This window comes from Hetaerina americana, unplaced genomic scaffold, assembly GCF_022747635.1.
Source record: "Hetaerina americana unplaced genomic scaffold, ioHetAmer1.1.p SCAF_21, whole genome shotgun sequence".
In the NCBI taxonomy this organism is placed as follows: domain Eukaryota; kingdom Metazoa; phylum Arthropoda; class Insecta; order Odonata; family Calopterygidae; genus Hetaerina; species Hetaerina americana.
In genome coordinates, this window is record NW_027286775.1 from 7,552,917 (window position 1) to 7,577,153 (window position 24,237).

The window sequence follows — 24,237 nt, forward strand, 5'->3', positions numbered from 1 at the left end:
GTATTTTAAGCGATTGAAATGCGGTCGAATCTGCGACTTATGATAGGCTGTGCAAAATGTCTTGAACACAGTAAATGCACCGAAAAGATGGGAAGGATGATATTCTGGTTCTGGTACCGTTAAGTAGTGAAAAAGAACCGATTCTGGATGGATGGCGTTTCTTCGAGAGCACTCCGAGGAACGGCGGCCCCTGGGCACACCATTCACTCACACCCCACTCGCTCTGCCGCCCCTCCGCCCCGCCAATTCCCGCCGGAAGCCTTCCCCGGTGGCTGACGTCCGCCCCTTAGATAAGGTGTCACATCCTCCAAATACCTCAGATAAAAACATGAAACAACAGCGTATTTCGCTTGTTATCTCCCTTTTTCATTTGCGAATCTCTTTCCTTGAGTTATAATCTTGAACTTACATAGTAGCTTAACACGGTTAATCACAGATACCCCTGTTGTTTGACTCTTGTAACTACTGCGCTGAAGCATCCTATCGCTCACATGGGTCACTTTTACTGTGCAAAGGTCAGCGAGTTCTGAAACCCGCGCTTTGACAAATGTAAGGAACGGGGAGAGTCTGTGGTGGACCATATGCATTCTCGTAGCAAAATGATTTAAGGCTCACCTTTTTACGACAATCTTAAGAAATTAGTCCTTCTCTCAAACTAAGTATGTGATAGGATCGAATTACAGTTCCTCCAAACAGTTTTACGATGTAATTACGTTAGCATAGTACAAGAATCCCTCACGGGCATCCCGATCCGTTCTCGGATGCTATGTAGAAAGCACTTCGATTAATCCGTCTATCCGATGGGAAATTTATTTCGCTAAGATTTAAAGCATCTTATAGGAAAGCCCCCATGGCGTCTTCCCGAAAGCTAATGCCGACGCCGGATTTCTCCATTCCTTGAACGTCATACCTTTGTTACATTACCCACCCATTCTTAATTACTCAAATTACTTCAGCTGTCGGTCGCGTACCCTGTTAACTACTGCTGCGAACCGTCCATAAGCGGATTGAGTGGATGAAAAGATCCGAAAGGGCACACGGAAGGAACACGGCGAAAACCAGATTCCGGCGCGCGGGAGGGTTCGGACACGAGCTGGCATCTAGCGGAAACAACCTCATGACAACAGTCTACATTTAGCACGCGACTGTGTATTATTACAAATGCCATTCTACCGGTTAAGGTGGGGATCGCGATGGTGCGGTGGCTAAAGTACTGGCTTCCCACCCACAGGAGTTCGAATTCCGGCGGCGTCGAATATTTTTCAGTGGTAGCCCTACTTGAGGTGCTGTATGTGAAGAGCACTTCGAGTGAGTGCGCCGTCCGTCGAATGGGACGTTAAGCTGCTGACCCCTCGGCGCCTTTCGTAAAGAGTAGGCTAATGCCGACGCCGGGTTCCACCCTTCATCCTTTCCTGCCCATCCCCAGTATTGCAAATGACCTCGGCAGTCGGTCGCCTCCTCTAAATACTACTACCGGTTAAGGTGGGCTGCTCTCCATCCATCTTTCCTACTCCCTTTGGATCTCTCCCAACAGTCCCCTTTCTCCCCACGGCATGCCTAGAACCTCCTCTTTTGTTTCCAATTGTTTGTTCTGTCCATTTCTCTTCTTCCATCCCTCTCCACGCCCACATTTCAGCAGCGTCCAACCTATCACCTATCACCTTTCTTCAATGACCATATTTCCGAGTCATGCAAAACCGCGTTCCACGCCAAATTTTTGAAGAACCGTGTCTAAATATCCTGTCTCATTGTCCCTGTCATCAATTCTCTCCTCCTAGCAAATGGTCCTTTGCGTAACGCAATTTGTTTTGTGATTTCCCTTCTACTTTCACCATTTTGGTCCAGAAAATTTCCGAGAGAGGTAAATATTTCCAGCTGGTCTAGTTAACAAATTCCTCTCGTACTTTAATATTAAAATTAGCTTTTCTCTGCCTCAAAAACCTCATAACCTTTATTTTTTTTTCAATGGTTCTCATTCAATGCCTATGCAACTGATTTTCAATTGTGCCCTTGGCTAACTGGCTAACTAAACCATAATCATCCTCAAACCTACCTGATTTGATGAATCATAACCCATTTTCATTCCTACTTCCAGTTCTTCCCATGCCTCTTTAATCATTTCCTCTACATACAGGTTGAACAGCAACGGTGGTAATTGGCAACCCTACCTTACCCTAATCCCACCTCTTCCTAACACTACCCATCCGCACTCTCCGTTCCCCACTCGCACCTGAGCAGTCTGAGACATATACAGGTTACGGATTAGCCTCATTTCCCTCCAATCTATTCCTATTTTCTACGATGAATACATTGATCCTACCAAATTCACTCTATCAAATGACTTTTTGAAATCTATGAAACAGACAAATGCATCCTGATTGCATTGTGGTCTTCTCTATTAAAAAGACACTTTCACACTTTTTCGGAATAAAAATAATGCAGAAAAGGACATTTACACCCTCTTCGGAGAAAGAATCCCATGTAGCAGTCAATGCAAATATTTAGGCATTTGCTTAACTAGGGATCTTGGGTGGGGAGTCGAAGTAGATAATACTGACATGGAAGGCATTTAAAGTTTTGCATTTGGTAATGATAAATTTAAAAGGAAGTAGCGTAGCCACAAAAGAAAAAGCATATAAGGTAATGGTTATCCCCATCCTAGAATACTCCTCCATAGTATGGGATGAGACATATTAAAAGATAGAAAAAGTTCAAAGAAAGGCAGCAAGATACTTATGTACTCGGAAAGTAAAAAAGAAAAGAGAGCATCACGGATATGTTGGATATACTGAAATGGGAGAGTTTGAAAAATAGAAGAAAAAGGAGTAGGTTAGGCGCGATGTATAGAATTGTTAAAAAGGGCGAAGTATGGGAAGATTTATGGCAAGGGATAGAAAAGCCTAACTTTAAGGGAAAAAACGACCACAGTTTCAAAATAAAAATAAGAACGCAAAAAGCAAATAACAAAAAATACTCTTTTTCCTATTCGACCCTTTCCATGCAATTTTAGGAGTTTTAAGAATAAGTGTAGAGCAGCCACTGGGCCATAGACTTCATTGATACTATTGTAGTTATTAAAATATTTTTTAATGTGATGAGGACGGCATTTCGTATGTGATGTGGAAGTTTGTTTGTATGTGATATGGAATTGTTATGATGAATTGTTTCATTGTAGGTAAGAATATTTTGTCTCCTGTTTTTCTAGTGCGTGTATGTATGTATGTTCGTTGTAAGAGTGATCATTGATCAGTTGACCGTTGCCACCAGGACAATGCCTAATTGCAACGTAATTCTTAAATAAATAAATACATGTTCAACCCGAAGGCCGGTTTGGTAGGTGATGGATATAGTAGAGTACACCCAGTACTAAGGCCTATACGGCGTGTGAAATGCACACGTTAGCAGGGTAATTAGGGGGGCCAGTTCCTTTCCCAGTGCACATTATGGTTTCCCAGGAAGATCTGGTATCCGAAAAATCACATAGCTTGGGTGGCGCTGAGGATGCTCAAAGTGGCTTGCCGGGGAATCGAACCCGGGTCCTCCGGTCAGTAATCCTCTACCCCCAGGACTACCGTGATCACCTCTCTATTAGTGATCCCATTAATGCTATGATATCACGCGAGCCTCCCCCTTCCTGAATCCAAACTGATCATCCCATTAGTAATCATTTGCCCTGCTCTCCTTCCTCTCACTGATGATCCTGAAATCCTTTTTAGCTGTGTGCGAAATCAAATTTATTATCTGCAATCATTATGCATGCCTGATTTCCCTTTTTTTGGGATAGAAACTAAAACAGAACCTGGCGAAATGTTTTGTCCGAATTCCTCCCTCTAAAATACTACGGATTAACCTATAAAAACTCTTCCTTCCACGTTTTCCTTGAACCTTAAGTATATCTAAGGAGAATTTATCCACCTCCGGAGTTCCATTTGGATTCAATTCCCTCAGTGCACATCCTAAGTATCCGACATCACGTATGCCTGGACCTAAGCCATCTCCATTCACCCCATATTCTCTTTCTATGTTTGAATTTGCTTTTATTAAATCCTTCTCATTTAGATCATTTACTTATTGTTTCCATCTTTCTTGAGCCTTAACTAATAGTTTTCCTATCCTATCTTTGATATCATGCAAGGATTTTACTTTTTTTACCTCCCTACATACTAATGGTGCCCGCCAGCTGTGCATCGACCTCCTCGTAGTATCGTAAACTTTTTTGATTACGAAAAGGATTGCCCCAACATGTTGCGGGGGATTTTCCAACTGAATGAAGCTCTCGTTTCTCATAGGGTGGTCGATCTACAGGGTCGCACCCAAAAGTGGTAGGACTGATTTTTTTACAAGAATTTATTGACGATATACTTACATCGACTTAATATTCTTCAAATTATGCTCCTTGAGCTGCTACACACTTAGTATAACCTTGCTCCCATTCCCCGTACGTCCGCTGGAAATTTTCTTTGGGGATGCCGTTGATGACCCTCGTCGAAACCTCTTGAACGGCCTTTATCGAGTCAAAAAGTCGTCCCTTGAGCTGTCTTTTCATCAGGGGGAAGAAGAAGAAGTCCGGTGGTTTCAGATCGGGAGAATAGGGCGGGTGCGGCAACGTGGCAACGCCGTATTTGGCCAGGAGCTGTCTGCGCACACGCGTTGCCTGTTGGTTGACACTCAGAATTTTCGGCACCATCTTGGCGCACACCTTGCGCATGGCCAAATCCTGTGAAATAATGCGTTGGATGTTGGATGCAGACAGACCCAACTGGTCTGCAATTTCTTCACTGGTTAAGCGTCGGTCTGCGTTCAGCAGTGTCCTCACTCTGTCCACATTCGTGTCGGTTCTTGCCGTCGACGGCCGTCCGGAGCGATGGTCGTCTTCAACGAGCTCCCTACCCTCTTTAAACAACTTGTGCCACTCAAATACTGTGGAACACCTTAAGGCAGTGTCCCCATAAGCCTGCTTGATCATATCGAGGGTCTCAGTTGCCGTCTTCCCGAGTTTCGCACAAAACTTCACGGAATAACGTTGCTCTAAATTCAGATTCATTTTGTTTTTCGACGCGGACAAAAAACTTGCTTCACTAAAAACGGTGTCCTCACTCAACGACAGCCCGCAGGCGACTGATGTTGGTGTCGGTCTGTTGCTAAGAGCCCCCTCCACCTTACCCTGCCAGGCAGACCCCCCTCCACCGCTCCGTTCGCGCCAGAGAAAATCAGTCCGACCACTTTTTGGTGCGATCCTGTATGTACGTCGAAAGCGAACGTAATATAGAAGACCGCGGCTCACGGGGCGCCAAATCAAAGCCTTTTCGTCAGTTTCCATTAGTAACTGGTTGAGGAAATCCGTCATTAGGTTCTACAACTACATCTAATCAATACCACACAAGCCGCCGCAAGGGCGGGCGGCGGGGGCTGTTAGGACACCACCCGTAATTACGAAAGAATAAAAAAAACCGCATACTAAACCACAAATTTATACCATCCGCAAACAAGGCATGGCATACATTTATACAAGAACATTTACACCCCACACACATGCAAACACTCAAACTACCAACTAACATACACATGCACCTGAAAGTATTCCTAACAGCTTTGCAGTGTTTAACTCTGCTCCGACTTATAAATTCAATGTTTTTAATATTTCTAAAGTGACTTTGGTTTCTTACTATTATGATTTCTGATTGTTCGGGGAAAGAATGAGTGTTTGTATCTATCTGTACTGGAATCTATCTCCCTTATTTTATCTTTGTGGTCTGATCTACCTAAGTAATGTGGGGCCATTATAATTCCTTCAGTGTCATAGTTAAACTCGTTTGTTCTGAACCTTTCTAAAAGTCTAAGCCGCGCTTGTTCTCTCCGCACTTCAAGTGGTTCCCAGCCTAAATCCCCTAAGAGACCTGTCACACTTGTGTTCTTATCATAACAATTTTTAACGAATCTAGCGGATTTTCTCTGGACTTTATCTAATTCTTTTTGCCAAATTTTCTCCCACTGATCCCAAATACTTGCGGCATATTCTAAATGAGGTCTAACTAGAGCAAAATAACACCTCTCTTTAACTTTTTCATTGCATTTCCCCACCACCCGTTTTATGAAGCCGAGTTTCTTTAAAGCGGATGCGCATATTGTCCTGATATGTCCTCCCCATGAAAGGCGTGGTGTTAGAACAACCCCAAGTATTTAACTTGATTTGCCGTAGTCAGAACTGAACCCTCTGTTTCGTAGTTTAAGTCCTGCTCGCCACTTCCCTTGCTCCAAAATTTCAAAACTGCGCTGATCTACCATTACTGCGGTAGATCAGGTCACTAACTCAAAATCAGAGAGATTTATCGTAGAACGGATAGATTTAAAATGTGGCTTTTCATCAAACCATTAGAGATAATAATTGACATGACAGCAATCATATGGGAGATAATAAGATTTCATAGTGAGCATATTTTTTTAATCGTAACCCTGCATTTTTCTTCTTACATGTTATTCCTTTCATTTAATAGACCCATCTTTTTAACAGTTTAACAGCATGATTTGAATGTACGTATCTTGTTATTGAATATTTTTGCATTTAAGAACCTACTTTCTTTCGTGTGATTAAGGTTTGTTGTGAGCATGAATAATCTAATATTTGTGTAGAGGTTACATGCATTGATGTGGTTTTAATCTATTTTCCGGGTGGTGACCTAACACCCCTCAACAAACGCCCTTGTGGCAGCCTGCGGGGTATTGTGTAGATGTAGATGGCACTTTGGAACAAGAACCTTCTCTTTTTTACCATCGTTTTCAACTCCTTCCTTGGCGAATCAATAGGCTGCATCCCATGGAGTATTTTACTAAGAAGATAATTACAATTGCATTTTAAATTCGAACAGGTTATAAGAGATTAATGGGTAGGGGCGGTAATATATGGACATGGTAAGGAAATGACAAACATGAACCACGACTGACAAAATAACTGTGGCGGTCAGAGAGTGTCCACTGTAGCCTATCTTTTCAACTGCACTTTCACCATAGACCAACAGGGGGAAGAAAACCCTTACATCGAAAAATAAAACCCTTCATCTCTACTCAATAACCTAATCCTTCTGTTACTCTTACCTTCCCAACCGCCCCAATCCACCAAATGTTACCATTAAGTACCACCGTGTCTGTTCTCCTTTCACCATCCAGCAATCTTGAGTCTAATCTTCTTTTTTACTGAAATGCCCATCACTGAAAGGACATGACATACCCCCAATCCAAAATAGCCTTCTTTGACCCGGGAGCAATGGGTGGGTGCCAGCCGTTGGCGTGGCATAGCCTCTTCGTGCCGGTAAAGTTGATTCTGTGGTCGTTATTGAGGCAATGTTCGGCGACCGCAGATTTCGCTGGGTATATTAACCTGATGCACCTCTAGTTTTCCTTTAGGCGTGTTTCTATGGTTCGGCCGGTCTCCCCAATGTATGCTTGGCCGCACTCGCAAGGAATCCGGTACACTCCTGAGGTCTTCAATCCCCGTTTGTCTTTAGCCGGGTCAAGGACTGATTGCAGCTTCCTTCGCGGTTTGTGGATAGTTTCTACCTTGTACTTCCTTAAAATCCTCGAGACTTTATTAGAAATCGTAGAGACAAACGTGATGCCGGCTCTGGCAGCAGGTTTTTCTGCCTCTTCTCTCCTACCTCCAGGTTTTGTGAAGGCCCTTTGAAGAGTCATGTTGATTTCCCGCGTCCCATACTCATTCTGCTGGAACGTCTTCCTTAGGTGATGTATTTCCGCCTCCAGGTGCTTAGAAACTGAAGTAGCTCGGTGCACGAGCGTGGAAATCACTCCTCTCTTTTGTGCGGGATGATGATGACTTCTCCCGTTCAGGTATAGGCCAGTGTGGGTCGGTTTCCGGTAGACTTGATGGCCTAAGCTGCCGTCTCTTTTCCTCTCGATCAGAATATCGAGGAAGGGCAGGCGTTTATTCTTCTCAGTCTCCATGGTGAGCTGGATGTTCGGGTGGACACTATTCATATGGCCGAGGAATTCGGTGAGTGCTTCCGGTCCGTGTGGCCACACGATGAAGGTGTCATCCACATATCTGAAGAAGTATTTTGGCCTTAAGGGTGCTGTTCTCAGTGCTCTCTCTTCAAAGTCCTCCACGTAGAAGTTTGCAATGGCCGGTGACAGTGGAGAACCCATGGGGACTCCCTCCACCTGCTCGTAGAATTTGCCATTGTAGAGGAAATATGTCGAAGTGAGGACGTGGCGGAAGAGATCGACGGTCTTCTCACCGAACCGTGCTTGGAGAAGTGGCAAAGTGTCCTTGATCGGTACCTTAGTGAATAGCGATATGACGTCAAAGCTCGCTAAAATGTCTTGGTTGTCCAGGCGAATATTCCGTAGGGTTTTGACAAATTCTGCAGAGTTCTTGATATGGTGCTCGCATGATCCCACAAAAGACGCCAGGATCCCGCTCAGGTGTTTTGCCAAATTGTACGTTGGTGCCCCTATGGCACTCACAATTGGTCTTAGGGGTGCTCCTTCTATGTGGGTCTTGGGCAGTCCATAGAGTCTCGGCGGGACGGGCGCTTGCGGCACTAGGTTTCTGTTAGCCTCGGAGCCCGGTAATGATTTTTTGATCAAAGTGGTCGTCTTCCTAACTAATGCGTCTGTTGGATCACGGGTGATAGTCCGATATGCTGGATCTTGGAGCCAATGTTGGACTTTCCGGTGGTAATCCATAGTGTTCAGCAATACGGTTGCATTGCCCTTGTCTGCCTTCAGGACTATGATGTCGGGATTCTTGCGCAAGAAAAGTAGAGCGCGTTTCTCTTCTCTCGTGATGTTGGGTTTGGACAGGACGGCCCTTTTGAGGGCCATAGCGACTTCAGCTCTAACCTATTCCGCTTCCTCCTGGGGGAGTTTTCGGATGGCTGCTCCACACTCCCTACTGTGTCAAGGTAGGGGATGGATCCTGGAGTTGGGACGAAATTCAATCCTTTGGAGAGCACCAAGGAAGTAGGTTCGTCAATTTCCGTGTCGGTCAGGTTGATAACAACTCGTTGTCGGTCGAGAGGGGGGATAGTATCATTTCTCACGTCCAAACGTTCGTACTTCTGTTTTTGCCTATGTGTGGTCCTACGGCGCAGCATCTCCCCTTGCGCGGCAGTGGCTCTATCGATGTACTCCCAGTCCACGGGGATTGAAGACCTCAGGAGTGTACCGGATTCCTTGCGAGTGCGGCCAAGCATACATTGGGGAGACCGGCCGAACCATAGAAACACGCCTAAAGGAAAACTAGAGGTGCATCAGGTTAATATACCCAGCGAAATCTGCGGTCGCCGAACATTGCCTCAATAACGACCACAGAATCAACTTTACCGGCACGAAGAGGCTATGCCACGCCAACGGCTTTTGGGATCGCGTGGTGAAAGGAGCCGTTGAAATCAGACTAGACACCAACACTTTCAACAGAGACAATGGCTTCCAAATCAGTAACACTTGGAAGCCAGTGCTAATGAAAATAGGGAATGCACGGGAATTGCCCGATTGGCCGTAGCGGCACACTAACGCTTCCAACCAATCAGGGAACACCTGAACCTTGGTGGAGAGTATAAATACCAGGCCTTTTTTATACAATGATACGGGTATACTCTGAACTTCACCCTGAAGACGATGGCAGAGTCAGCCTTCGAAACGTCAGTGTACTGCAACCTGACCCGGTGGGAAACCCGAGAGAACTTCTTGAATACTATACGCTGGGAAAACCTGAGATCCTTCAGCTTCTGTTCACTGTAAATGTATTCTTACCCTTATAAGCTTTCCAACTAACCCCTTTCTTGAATTTATTCCAATAAAAAAAACCCTGCCTACACCCTTGATAAACCCTGTGTTAAATCTAAGGGTGGATTTGTAAATATTTTTCTTCCTGACACCCTCCCTACTTAAATCTTTCTCTAGAAAGAATATTACTCTTCACTCAGTTTACTGTTAAAAAGTACACTCAAATTTACATAACTTTCATTGGTAAAGTAACAAGAAGGTATTGTTCATTTTGATGACAAAAATGTATCAGAAAGTCGCATTACGGTAACTTCATGAACCTATTTAAGATAATGAAAATGGAAAATGAAAATTGAATTTTTAGCTATAAGCAACAGACAAAACGAAGCTGGAAAAATTGTATCCCTCAATGAGAAAATTTTTCTTCAATAACCTGTAAGTTCTACACTTGAAGGGTAATGGGAGCGTATCACTTGACATCTCCCCTTATCAATGCTAAGTGTCTTGCGCTTCACAAGTATTTGGTACTCCAGCTGAGCCCTCACACCCTTCAGATCTGTTAGGGTATCTTCTGAGTTCTGGAGTCTTGCTCTTAATGCTGTTATTGCATCTCCGACTGTTTTCACTTCATCGATCAACCTGAGGAAATGAAATGTATGCATATGTTATCATATATTCATTAAATTGGAGCAGTACTGAATAAAATGGATGAATCATGCCAAAACTGAGATAAAATGTGGATAGAATCCATAATTGATGATTTTTTCTTTCTGGAATGTAGGAATCCTTACAAATTTGCCCTGGGTCTGCAAACTGTACATGCATTTCTTTTGATCTTTGGAGAAACAAAGGCCATTTCTAAGCAACCAAATCAGGAAGTAAATCAGAGTCAGTTGATTTTGCCTCTTGGTGGTCAAAATATTAATGACCTGCAAAATACTGCCAATTAAATAAAACAAAAATAGAGGGCATAGCAGTTGTTTTGTGCAGTTCATACACTGTTTATAAGAGTAGAAAAAGGGCAAAGCTAAGAATGAGGCCTTGAGTGGCTCCAATCACCAATATATGTATATTATTATTATTAGGTAATCTACCAGTTAAATTAGGTTTTTGGATGGACACAAGTACCAAATAAATATTTTGTGAGTCCTAACAAAACAAAATCCCAAATCCTAATCTAAATCAGGTCCCTCTTCTTCTCTGAGTACTTCCTGACTCCCTTCATCCCGTCCAACATCCCTATCCTGTTCCTGCCCTTTCCTCGTTTGCCTAACATTCTCCCCTCTATTACAGTCTTCAACATACCACTTCCGATCAATACGCCCTTCATACACTTTTCCTGCCTCCATAGGATTTCTCCCAACAAACCCCTCTCTTCGCCCACCATACCAAGTACTTCCTCATTTGTTTTCTTCTTGGTCCATTTCACCTTCTTCCATCCTCCTCCACACCCACATTTCAAAAGCCTCCAGTCTATGTCTATCCTCCTGCTTCAATGACCACGTTTCCGCACCGTACATAGCTACGCTCCATATCAAAGTTCTTACGAGTCTTTTCTTAAAATCCTTACTCAAAGTCCCTGTCATCCACTCCCTCCTACTTGTGAAAGCCTCTTTGCCTAGGCAATGCTTCTCCTTAGGTCTCCACTACTTTGACCGTGTTGGTCCAAAACACTTCCGAGATACGTAAACTGTTCTACCTGCTCCAGTTTTTGCCCCCCTATTTTAATGTTTAACTCAGCCTTTTTCTTTCTAGGAAATCGCATAACCTTTGTTTTATAAATATTGATTCTCATCCCATACCTCTCGCACTGAATATCCAATTCGCTCAGCAATGCCTGCAACCCCTTGGCTGACTGACAGCCTAAAGCTTGGTCATCAGCAAACCTAACTGATTTTACGAATTCCCAGCCCACTTTCATTCCTACCTCCAGTTCTTCCCATGCCTCTTTAATCATTTCCTCTACATACAGGTTGAACAGCAACGGTGATAATGGGCAACCCTGCCTTACACCTTTTCCTAACACTGCCCATCTGGACTCCCCGTTCCCCACTCGCTCCTGTGCAGTCTGAAACATGTATAGGTTGCGGATAAGCCTCCTTTCCCTCCAATCTATTCCTATTTTCTGCAATATACTCATTAGTTTTTCCCAATTCACTCTATCAAACGCTTTTTCGAAATCTACGAAACAGGCAAATACCTCCTGGTTGTGTTCTATATTCCTCTCGATTAATAATCTCATTACTGCAATGGCATCACGCGTACCTCTCCCCTTGCTAAACCCAAACTGATCATCCCCTAAGTAAACTTTTGCCCTACTCTCTATCCTTTTGTTCAAGATCCTGAGGACAACTTTAGCTGCGTGGGATATCAAACTTATTGTCCTATAGTCCTCACATGATGTAGCCTTTACCTTTTTCGGAATAGGAACTAAAACTGATCTCACAAACTCTTCCGGCCAGATTCCTTCCTCATAAATACTACGGATTAGCCCATATAGCCCTTTCCTCCCACATTTTCCTAAGCCTTTTAAAAGTTCCGCGGGAATGTTTTCCACCCCCACGGCCTCATTTAGTTTCATCTCCCTTAATGCCCTTTCTATCTCATTGTGTAGTATGCCTGGGCCTAAGCTATTTTCCTATACGTCATGTTCCTTTTCTATGTCTAACTTTGTTGGCCTAAGTTCTTTACTATACAGTTCTTCTATATACTCCTTCCATCTCTCTTGGATCTTTCATGAGTCAACTATCACCTTACCTGCCTTATCTCTAACTGTTAGCATAGGTCTCCCTTTCTTACTTCCCGATAAAGATTTAACTTTGCAATACAGCACACCAATTTCACCCTTCCTCTGCAGACTTTCCATATCCTTGCACTGCGTCTTCCACCATGCTTCTTTTGCTTTATTTGTTGCCCACCTCAATTTATTGTTTAATTCTTTGTACTTCATTTTGCCTAACTCTGTATTTACATTCTTCCATTTTCTCCGCTCATCCATCTTTGTAATCATCTCATCTGTGATTCATGGTTTCCTAGTCCTTTTCACATTAAGGGTTCTAATAGTGTCTTTTGTGGCTTTCAATAACCCTTTTTTGATAATTTCCCATTTTTCTTCGATAGTACTTGACTCTTTACCATCCTCCATGATTTCCTCCACAGCCTGTTGGTACTCCTTCCTTTTCGAACCATTTAATGCTTCTAATATCCAGGATGGGATTCACCCTTGGCCTTTTTGGGCATAAGGACAGAAGGCTGATTATTGCCAGCTTTCAGGGAAAATGCATTCAGCCCACACTTAGTGAAGTGTGGTGAGCACCACAAACATAGATGACCGAGGCAAGATGCAGAGGCAATCAAAGAAGGAAGATATTGTGGTTTTGATTGCCTCCAGGTGAAGTGCCTTTGGAGTCTTGTATAGATAACATGACCTCACACAATCTAAACTACAAATGATTCCTTCTTAACTGAAGTTAGGACATTTCATATCAGAATGATCTTTCATCGTCTTGAAAAACAGATGATAATGTACAGAAGGTCATTGGCACTGTGAGTGGTAGTTCTTTGGTGCAGTTCCATGGCTGACCACATGTGCCACCACTACCCAGTGCATTGGCGACCTCCTTAGCTAGCTCACAGGTCCCAAGGAGCCCAAGCCAAGGACTCATCAGGAGGTGATTGTTAATGCAACAAGGGTGCATTTGAATTGGATATACCTCCATAAACATAAATGAGCAGGAGAAAGTAGGTGTAATGAGAACCGTATGCTTTTTCCCACCTTGAGGTGTAATGAGAGCCTTATACTTGTTTCTACCTTGATTTAATCCCTTTACAGAAGTTTAAATCAAAAGTAGAATTCCATTACAAAACATAATTATAAAATTGAACTACTTTTACCCAATGAATGAACTATGCTTAATAAATAGAACAGCTTAGAGCCCATAAATGTCACTTTGTGTTAAAGGGTGCCAAATACATTGCAACAATTGGGATTGGAACCCACATCTAATGCTGTTTCCTGCATGGTTAAACACACTCACCCGTACTGTGGCTTGTCTCTGCATGACTCCACATTGGGCCTCATCAGTCGGTTGTGGAGTCTTGTTTGGGCCACTTTCAACGGCCCATCATGATTGTGAATGCATCTCCGTAGGTCTGCACTGAGTTTTTCCATTTCTCCAATTTTCCTCAGTATCTGATAACAAATTTGAATTTCATGCTCAGGATTTATCAGAGATTTGACCATGATGATCAAGTAAGGCCTCTTTCACAAAATAGAGTAAAAGCATAAAGATTGTTTTTCGAGAGAAGAGTTGCATGTGCAAACACTGTCACAACTTCCATGTAAAACACTGTTTTACCCTCAGTCACACCACATATGACTGGCTGCTGGCCACCTTCAAAGGCTTAATCTCATTGCTCAATTTTGTGAGACTCTCTGATTCCAAATAGTGTTGAATTTCTCCATGATTGCCCAAAGAGTTCATTCAGCTGTTTAGGAGACAAGGAGTTGGAACAGGAGAGGAAACATTCATTTCTACCGCAAAGGATTGTGGCTCCCTGGATTGCTGGATACCAAATGATCCCAATGCAAGGGTCACATAAGTAATTAATTTGGAATTCATGGTAGAATTTTTTATGCCTACTCATTAGAACTGAAGGGGAGATTGCACGAGGAGAAAAGAGGAGATGGAAAAGTGAGAATGAGGCTGAGTACTGGTTCTTAATCCTCAGTGCTGCAAGTTAGTTAGCAAGTCCTTTATAAACAATTGTAATCATTATAAAAATTAGGAAACTCCTATACTATTAAGCGATGATGTGATAATATTGGAAAAATCCATTCTAATGAAAATAATCATGGCTGAGTAAACCACAAATGCTTGATAATTGACTTTTAACTTTCGAAAATGGACCACTAGAGGTGAAGAGGAGATAAAATTATGAACCATTCTACATACTTCTTAAATCACATGGAAAAGTTAATGCGACCAAAATCACATCCTGCCTGTTTTAACTTACAATGATGAGTGAACCAATGAAAAGAATCAATTTCATGTTATCATTGGATATCATAAGTCTTAAATTGGTTGGCCCAAAAGATTTGATCGCATGCACCCTATTGAACTAAAATTGGCTGATTCTATTGCTCCCTGGATCAATCAATTTAGACATGTCATTTGGATCACACAAACATGGGCGTACATTATTAGTACTTGTCCATGCCTTGATCAATCTGGATCATAAACTCCACACTCAATTGGCTGCCCACATCTCGTGATTTCACAGTCATGGTGGCAAGATACATGCATGGTATTAGAGTTGTGGATTGATTAAATATAATATTAAAATGTAACTTCTTGGTCAATGGCACAGTTAAGAGAAAATAATATTTAATTAGCGAAAATTGTACAAACATTTCTCCTATTGGCACATTTTTACTTTTCTTCTTTACATTCACTAGGATGCGGAGTTTTATGGCGGCAAAATATGAGAATAGTTTCACTACTAATATGGTGGGCATGTCAGCATATTAGCAAAAAAATTAGTTTATTTGTGTCAGCCTTTAAGTATTATGCATGATATCAAGCAAAATTTCAATTTGGATCCTCAGATTCCAGAGGTCGGATTGGATTACAAGCCAAAAATCAACTACAGAACTAAAGAATAATATTTTGCCAAGTGCTCCAAATATAAACAATTCAGGTATTTTTGTTTTTACTGTAGCTGGCAGTGATTTTTTACATATTTATTGCTAAACATGGTCAAGACATGTGGAAATCGTCAATATTGGACTATTTACATAGAAATAAAGTAATCAATACTGAAAATAGGAAAATAAACCTAATTAACTAATAGTGCTGCATTGCCCAGTCTAGAATGAGTTTACGAATGGAAACAAAGAACTTTTCATTACTCCCAATACATATGTATTTCTGGGATGAATGACTACATAATAATCTTCCACTCACTTCATCTAGATGATCTTCCAATTGCTTTCTACAAAGGTCTGTCTCACAGATTCGCTCTGCCAGGGCCACGTCCACAGCATCTTTCTGTGTTCTCAGGTCTCGAGATGCATCAGTCAGAAGGACATCAATCAGCTTACGAAGCTCTGCTGAAGCTAATCTTTCTTTCTCGGCCATTGCAAGGTTTTCCTCAGACATGTGTTTCCAACCTTCAGGCATGGACTGCCTATGCATATTATTACGGCAGGAAAAACCCCATCAGTTAATAAATAGTGCACCTTTATTATTCAGAGAAATAACAGAAAAATCAATTCAATAAGTGTGCATATTCAATAACAGACCCCTCTGGCACTCGGCATGCCCCTGGGTAATGCAATGTGCTGGTAGAATCACTTCTAAGGGCCATTGACTTAGAGTCAATTTGGTGTGCCTGCACTTTGTCACTCCAGTCCAACTCAAGCCGCTCCTTTGCAGCCTTATTGATGGTTTGCTGGTCTTCAGTTTGCTTTATAAGCTTCTGCATCAGTAACTTCACTTCCCTTATTAGAGATGACTCCTGTCAATTCCAAAATATTATCATGTCAGTTTCATTGATCAACTTTCCCAAGGAATAATGAGTAGATGATGATTTTTAAAACTAATCCACCCAGTTTTTCTCCCTCTGCCAGATGACTCACTATCATAATTATGATGCTCAATTCTTTGATGAAATCACCCAAATTTATATATTTTCATACCAAATCATCGCAATCAACCCAAAGGTTGAGTAGTGTATGGTTTTATAAAACCAAGTATGTACCGTAGGCCTATCGGCTATATGCTTTCCTCAATGAAAACTTAATGTCCTCAAAAGTAATGTAAATAATGATGGTTTGCGCCATATTACTACTTATAATGAAAAAATTCTGTCTTTCTAATTACATATTATGGTGAGGAATGAAGTTAGTGGAAGGTGCTGAATGGCTACTACAAATCACTCATGCCACTACATTAATATTTTATCTCTCATAGAATGAAAGTTCCAACTTGTCTTAAGTACAGTAATTTTAATTAAACATTTTTAATAAAATGCATTAATATATGTGTGAATTCCTCAAAATAGCATGAAAAGCCAATGTATCATTTCCAAATTCAATAGCAAAGGTATTAATAATAATGGGCAGAGCCCGTGGTTTTCCCAACCTTCACCAGCTCCACCTCAGGTGCATCTCGCACAAGGTCTTCTTCCAGCCTCGATGTTCGCAAGTGAATACACTCTCCAGCAATCTGCTCAGGGATCTTCAGGACACCCATGGCTGCCACCAGCCTTTCCCTCTGCCGCTCCAGTAGCCCCATCTCCTCCCTCAGGGCTACCTCAGCATGCTCAAGCCGTATCTTCATGTTGCGCACCTCAGCTGACCTTGCTTCCAGCCTCCGTGTGCTCTCTGCCTGAACCTTGTCAGTCAGATTGCATGCCTCCTTAATGCAGGAGTGACCTTCATAGTCATTTCTGAAATTGATGGATATTTATTGAAGATGTGTTGGGCCCTTTGACCACCATTATAAACTCACCAAACAAAGTTAAGATTAACACACAACATCATATGTATATTAATGAACACTTTTCAATTATTGTAGATATGTAAATATTTGTAGAAATGTGCCTTCACGATTAATCTTCTCATTCTTACGACATCTAAGAAATGGAGGGCAGGAGAGCAGGAGGAGGACCTTTACATTAGCCCCTTTAATATCAGTAGTTTATTTTTTTTTAAACAATAACTATTAACATTGAAATGGTTCCTTAATTCCACATTTTTCAAAAGAAAATCTATAAATTCCAAAATACAGTAAATGGGAGTAATCCATTGATAAGACTTTGAGGAGCTGACTCTCAATACAGAGATAAATTTTTAAGTGCTCAATTTACTTGCATAGGAGAATATTCAATGCTAGGATTTGGGCATTCAGGATCCACATTCAGACCTGGTTTGTACCTGGATGACCTGGTTATCCACTTTCTGATAGTCGTCCAACCAGGAAGCGCCGATCCGCAATGGAGGAATTTTTTAGAGGAAGAACTCTTAGAATGCAGGGATAAGGAAAGTTCTTTTCTTCTTTCTTCAAAGCTTGGCCACTTTTGTTGGAAATTGAAATATAAATCATCCAAAATGATTCAGAAGTTTTTAAATTCTAAGGGGAGAGCCATAGATGTTTTCCTACTTTCTTCTTTATTCATTCCTCTCCTTGAATATTCTTCGCGGATTGTCAAAACATTGCACATTCCTGCTTCTTTTAAGAGAGAGGCCATGGGATTCCACTGGCTGTACTCGAACCAGAGGTCCCAGGTTCGATTTCGAGTGACACCTATGATGAAACCCTCAGCCCTCCACTTTTTGAGTATCAGATCATCCTGGGGAACTATAGGCAGCACAGAGAATAAGGATCTGACCCCCCTGCCCAACTAATGTAAGGGCTATTACCTCATGATGTCCAGCATTGGAAAACACATGCTTAGAAACATTCTTTTTTTATGGCAAGTGAATACATAAAGTTGCCCCCAATGCCAATTTTGAAGCACCAAATGCATATGTGAACTCTATAAATTTTGTAGAGGAGTTTGATAATGTTTTAATTGCCACCTTGCTTGGCAGTGAGACAGATGGAGTTACAGTTGCACCCCTACTAAATATGTTGACAGGTACCCCAATCCATCCCATAGCATTGTCCACAATGTTTAAACTAAGTAAATCCAAGACATCCAAGCTGAGGTTTGAGGATCCAGCCCTGGTGAGGGAGATAGGGTTATTAATACTCAAGATTGTTCTGTTTCAGTCATGCTTTGAGAATGGAATAACGGGAGATTAGGATTGAGGGAAGCTTCTCTTCTGTCAGATGTGGTTGAGGTTGTGGACAACATTCATCAATGATACTTTTGGAATATTTAAAGAAAGATGTTGCGGATGCCTTCTACCAAGGGGAGACATTGTCGCAGTCTGCAATGACAGAGGTCAACTGCCTCAAGGAAAAAGGCTGGCTGTAGTCAGCCTTAGTGGATATTTCATAAAAGAGCAATGGAGTACACCACAAATGTACATTTATGCCACCAAGGAAGAAGACGTATGATTCCCATTTCTACAGGTCTCTGCCAGGATTTGGCTGAAGAACTCATTAATTGGACATCATTAGTATCCCAGAGGGCATTAATGACATGACGTGCTTTGCTGTTGATGGGAACCCAAGTTTCCCTTCACCATGTTCCACCCCCACGCTGTCTTGTATTTTATCGCAGGCACTATATCCATCCAGAATGATTCCTCCTCTCTCACATTCCCTAATTCCTCAGCTCCTTGGCAAACTTGAGCTTGAAGCTCGCGCTCTCATTCGATGGAAGGTGGCTAAGTTTGTGGCCCTGGGGCATTAGTTGAAAAGTCATAATGACCACTTGCCACTCAAAATTGCCCTTGAGCCCTAATGATTTCACCATAGAATGATGGTTAAGGAATAATACCAGACCTCCTTCGAATGGCTACAGCGACTATAGCAATTGTTAATGCTTTCACTCAATATTGTGTGGTAGCTTTTGATTTTTTTAGTTCGAGTCTATCTTTGAATCCCTTAAAATAGGCTTTTCATAAAATCATATTGTCTGCACAGTTAAAATTTGTATTGAAACCCTCTTCTTTGGCAATGTAAATGGGAAATCGTTTGCTCTCACATAGAACATCATGCACAGAAATGACAATTTTTGCAATGTCATGAAATATGAGGCTAAATTTTGTAGCCAGGTTGTTTTAACAACTGCAATGTCAATGGTGGATTAGCTTTCATTGAAAATATTGAAACTGATTTTTTCCCCTTATTCAGTGAAATAAAAATAAAATCATCAATAGCACAAGATAAAATTCATCCTCTCCTGTTACTTTGAAGCTCCCATTAGGAAAAATGGATACTGAAATGACTGAATTAAATAAAAGTAGGGCTTCAGCAGCTGACAAATAAAGGCTACCAGTTCGAGTAGTCACCAGAGCACCCCAATGAAGGAAAACATGACACAATGCTATTTTATCAGAGACATGAGTCATGAGACACTACTGCTGAAAAAGGTTGTTGAGATGCACTTTGGAGGTGTTCCTGACCTCCCAGATGGCAACAGCTACTCCATGCTGCTTACTGTGTCATCAAATCTAAAAACCTTTTACCATTTAAATTACCCTTTCCTCTAACTTTAAAATGAGTCTCTTGAAGACAAATACAAGATGAATTCAAATCATGAATGTAAATGCCTGCTCCTCCTTATGCTAATGAATACTGCTACTATTTTTTAGAAATAGTTGAGGCTGATACATCGCGAAAACCCATTTGTAAAGCACAAAGAAAGAATGAAAGTTTTGAGTTTCCACAGGAAAGAATTTATAAATTTGCTTTTTGATACTATAACTGTTCCATTGCAATAAAAATGTCATAAAAGGTAAAAAGAGAAAAATAGACAAATGAAATAGAGTAAACAAGTCTACCAAATTCTGGAATAAAATTATTAGTTTCAAAGGCTATGGAGGCTAAACAGTGTATGAGTGCATACACGCTTTCCATGTGAATCAAAGCATATTATGGAGAGCTCACATTTTGGCCCTTTGCTGTTTCTCACAGCTATCATTGAACATTCCAAGGTTTGCTTTCCTCCATTCCACAGGGTCATAGCGGGAGATGGTATATCTGTCAACAACAGGGCGGGTTCCTGTAAGCTCTGCCAGAGGGCTCCAGTCACAGCGCCCAGTGGCCCACCAACCAAGACGGCCCATCTGCTCTTCACCCACGGCTTCAGAATTCGCACTGGCAAGGTGGACTTGGTCATCGCCCGGCTGTGGTAAGTGTGGAGGCTGGCGATCAGACTCCCCAACCCCCACCTTGCACTCTTCGGGAGGTACCTGGGAAGGTGGTGGCAAGTGCAAAATAAAATGGATGCAATCACTTAACGGAAATTAAAGGTGAAATTAATAAGGAAAAGTTGTTTAAATTGCATGCTACAATGTATTTCACTTTCAGCAGACATCTCATCCTGAGATTTAGTTGAAACTGCATAATTCTCCTCACTGAAAACGTTCTCTTGCAGTTACAAAGAGAAAGTTTCACTTAAAAAAATTAATCCTTCAATGAATCCTGTTATTAAAAATATTAAGCAAAATTTCATCCTGATATCCCAAACAGTTGAAAAAGTTTCTGAAAATATGTGAAACCTAAGCAAAAACTAAATAAAATGCTGAGATTTATCTGGAAAACTTAACTGGGAGGAATAACCATCCAATGTCTCCTCTTTGTTTTAATACTTATCTAATTACTATGCCACTGAAATATCCAATTATATTCCTAACATTGAATTACATAAGTGTAACAGAGAGAACAATTAGATTCCATGATTATATCTACTGATGAAATAAATTGAAAACTCCGGGTAATATTCCTTATGCTATGATAAAAAAATTTAGATTACAGCTTATTTGCCCCATATATATTTTATCAGACAACTCCTTTAGTGTTGGTACTTTCCCTGAGCTATTCTTAACAGGCTATGCAATCCCTTTATAAAACTTGTGATGATATTGATATGTATATTTAATTCGGTATTTAATTTAATTTATCATCACACTATAATTCACATTAGCTAAGGTGTTCTCAGCATAGTGGTTGATAGATTTTTCTTTAAAAGTAAAAAATATTCTGGTCAATGACATCATGGTTTCAGAATTAGATAGTCAACATTAAGTAATATTTTGCTCTTTCAGCATTTTATAGTTTCTGCTCCTGATATGAACAAAGAAGTTAATACTGTTAATTTATATTTCACTAAGGTATTTAACAGGATGAACCATACTGCTTTGTTATTTAAGCAAGAAGCTTTTGGAGTATTCGGAATGATGTTTAACTGGTTGAAAAGCTAATTAACAAACAAATCATTTGTGGTCACGGTAAATGGTGCTATCTCTGGTGTTCCTCAAAGTTCTCAATTTAGACCTCTATTATCCCTGCTATTTAAACATTAAACACAGTATAATAATGTCTTTAGGTCACCTAATATTGATGATAATTGCTTAGGTACCAACCTTTTATACAGGACATAAACATAGGTAGATGTTTTCTCAGATTGAGGTGTATTATTTGGCTGCTCTTTAAATTTCAATGGACTAATTTATTATTTATGGTATTTCACAGCCCATAAGACGCATTATGATTTTCAGATCAGAAGTTACAAAAAATACTTGGACCAGGGAGAAAAGGATGAAAGTATTTTGATGTTAACACTTTATATGAATGACATAGAATTGCAATATTAAAAAATTAGCAGCTGCATATATGTATATCAATGTTCATCATGGAGTCTCAGAAATTCATCATCACTGCTGCTAAATCATTTCCGCAATTATTTTCACTTGGGTCATCACTTTTCCTCTCATAAAATGTCATCTTCCCTTCAATGTAAGGTAGTCCTCATTTCATGTCATAAAAAGACTTTATGATAGCCTCACTTTTAACTTTCTACAAGGAATCTTTCAATCACAAATGCCATAAATCGACGGCTGTTTCATTCTTTCCATTGGTGTGACATCAAGACTTGTTTATTTTGTATTCAAGCGACAGTTTTTAAGCTATTGTAAATCTGGTGCGAATACACAGTCCATTTCTCTTCGTGAATCTCTGGCGCCATGATGTTCCAGAAAAATCAGCAATGAACACACCTGTATTCATGATTTTCTCACTTAATTTGAAATCAGTTTTGTTGAAACAGTACAGTCATACAAGGTTCCCTGCAAGCTACGCTAGGGTGTAACAATACACCTTAAATAATCTTTTTCACAATAAAATATGGAAATACAATTTTATGAAAACTCTTTATTGACAGCTTTCATTAATGAAAAGCTATTAACCATTTTTATAAATTGAAATTCATTTGTATCTCCATTGGCATTTAAAAATACAATTAACCTCAGGTTTTTAAACTTTCGTTACCATCTGTGAGTGTGTACATACGTGAATATTATTATGAAGAATAATATCACACCAGTATTATCTTCTATTCATTCCAATACAAAGCTTAAGACCTATGGATAAATGCTTTTCCTATGAGAGCATATAAAAATTTATTGTTCACCATATTTCAGAATATTGTTTCTGGCAACTCGATAATATGTTGAAAAAAAAACAAAAGGGTCGGCGCAACTTTTTGAGGAGAAAACGCACAATTATTAAAGTCGATCAGTTTTCGATGTCTTATTCACAATGAGAGTGGCAGCACTCGTGGTTTCGCAGTCAAATGGTTCCAATCATAGGAATAGAGCTTGTTTGACACCACTATTAATGTTAAAATATACCATTAAAAGTTGCATATGTTCATTACTTTTTACCTAGTAAGTACTCACTTTTACGTCACCTTCCACTAAGTTGAACTGCTGCACGGGCATCCCGGAGAAATTCACAAGTTCTCTATTTCCCCAGTAAAACTTCAACGCAGTTAAGTATCGGTTGATAATGTAAATCCCAAAATAAGGGTAGTGAGAAAATAAACAATAATTTTAATGCTTATAAAAGATGCCGTCCCATAAATTCCATGCTTAACCCAATTATTTGGTAAACTTGAGGGGAAATACAAGAAGATCAAGCAATTTACAGGCTCCGGTGCGCCACCATAAAGAGGTTTCCTCGTAGTCGTCGCTACATCGATATTTACGTAGCAACGGGAAACTCGCTAAAAATCAATGCCTACTCACATACATTGACTTTTTCGGTAGGAGACTCATCTGATGGTTCCTGAAGTACAAATACGTAAGTTGAATAACAATCCCTTTCAACTCAACTAATGGGTTACAAAGCCGATTTAACACGTCTCTAAAGATCACTATTCATATATTCTCATTGTACTTATTCAAATAACCAACAACTTGCTTAGTATTAAAAAACCCAAATATGCTTATTCTCTCGAAAGGGTGCATGAGATGTTATCGTATGCTTAGCCATATACAAAATTAACATCAAAAGAGCCCCCACATTAAGATACCTGGGCATTGAATTCGATGACAGGCTAACATTCCAAGAACATGCGAATTACGCAGCAGGCACGGTCGAGAAAATATTTAACATCTTAAGAAGGCTGAGCAGAAACAGATTTGGCATTACCACAAATAGCCTAAGATCTATATGCAACGGAGTCACCATCCCAATATTGGCATACAGCTGTGAGGTGAGGGGAGAGAGGCTAAATTACAGCAGAATCCGGAGATATCCGGAGGAGGCCCAAAGGCCTAATTGCAATATCCGGGAGCTGCAATATGGTATGTAATGAAGCTCAACGAATAATGACTGGGTTACAGTCGATAACAATCTCTATACAGGAAAGAAGAATCAAGTCACAGATGAAGTAGATGGAAGAGGCTACTCTAGATGTAACTTGGTCTCCAACTGAGAAAGGGAGAAGGAACAGGAAGGTTATAAGAGCGAATTTCTTGAAGAAATGGGAAACATTAGAAAAGGGGAAAACAACAAGACAATTTCTACCTAGCGC

General features: G+C 40.7%; 2 protein-coding genes across 2 annotated transcripts in view; both read right to left on the bottom strand.

The window, feature by feature from the left end:
* The window catches only part of LOC139688608 (uncharacterized), a 13,367-nt gene extending 4,529 nt beyond the window's left edge, over positions 1-8,838 (bottom strand). The window contains exon 1 of the mRNA XM_071586154.1: positions 7,653-8,838. Coding sequence (XP_071442255.1) covers positions 7,653-8,838 — 1,186 coding nt within the window. The remainder of the gene's footprint in view (positions 1-7,652) is intronic.
* Positions 8,839-10,166: 1,328 nt separating this feature from the next.
* On the bottom strand, positions 10,167-23,140 carry Tektin-A (Tektin A). Its single transcript, XM_071586155.1, has 7 exons — positions 23,099-23,140; positions 20,307-20,611; positions 16,887-17,193; positions 16,046-16,260; positions 15,708-15,930; positions 13,779-13,933; positions 10,167-10,380 (listed from the first exon to the last, which is right to left on the bottom strand). The coding sequence occupies exons 1-7, from the start codon at positions 23,138-23,140 to the stop codon at positions 10,167-10,169; spliced, it is 1,461 nt and encodes a 486-aa protein (XP_071442256.1).
* Between the last annotated feature and the right edge of the window lie 1,097 nt (positions 23,141-24,237).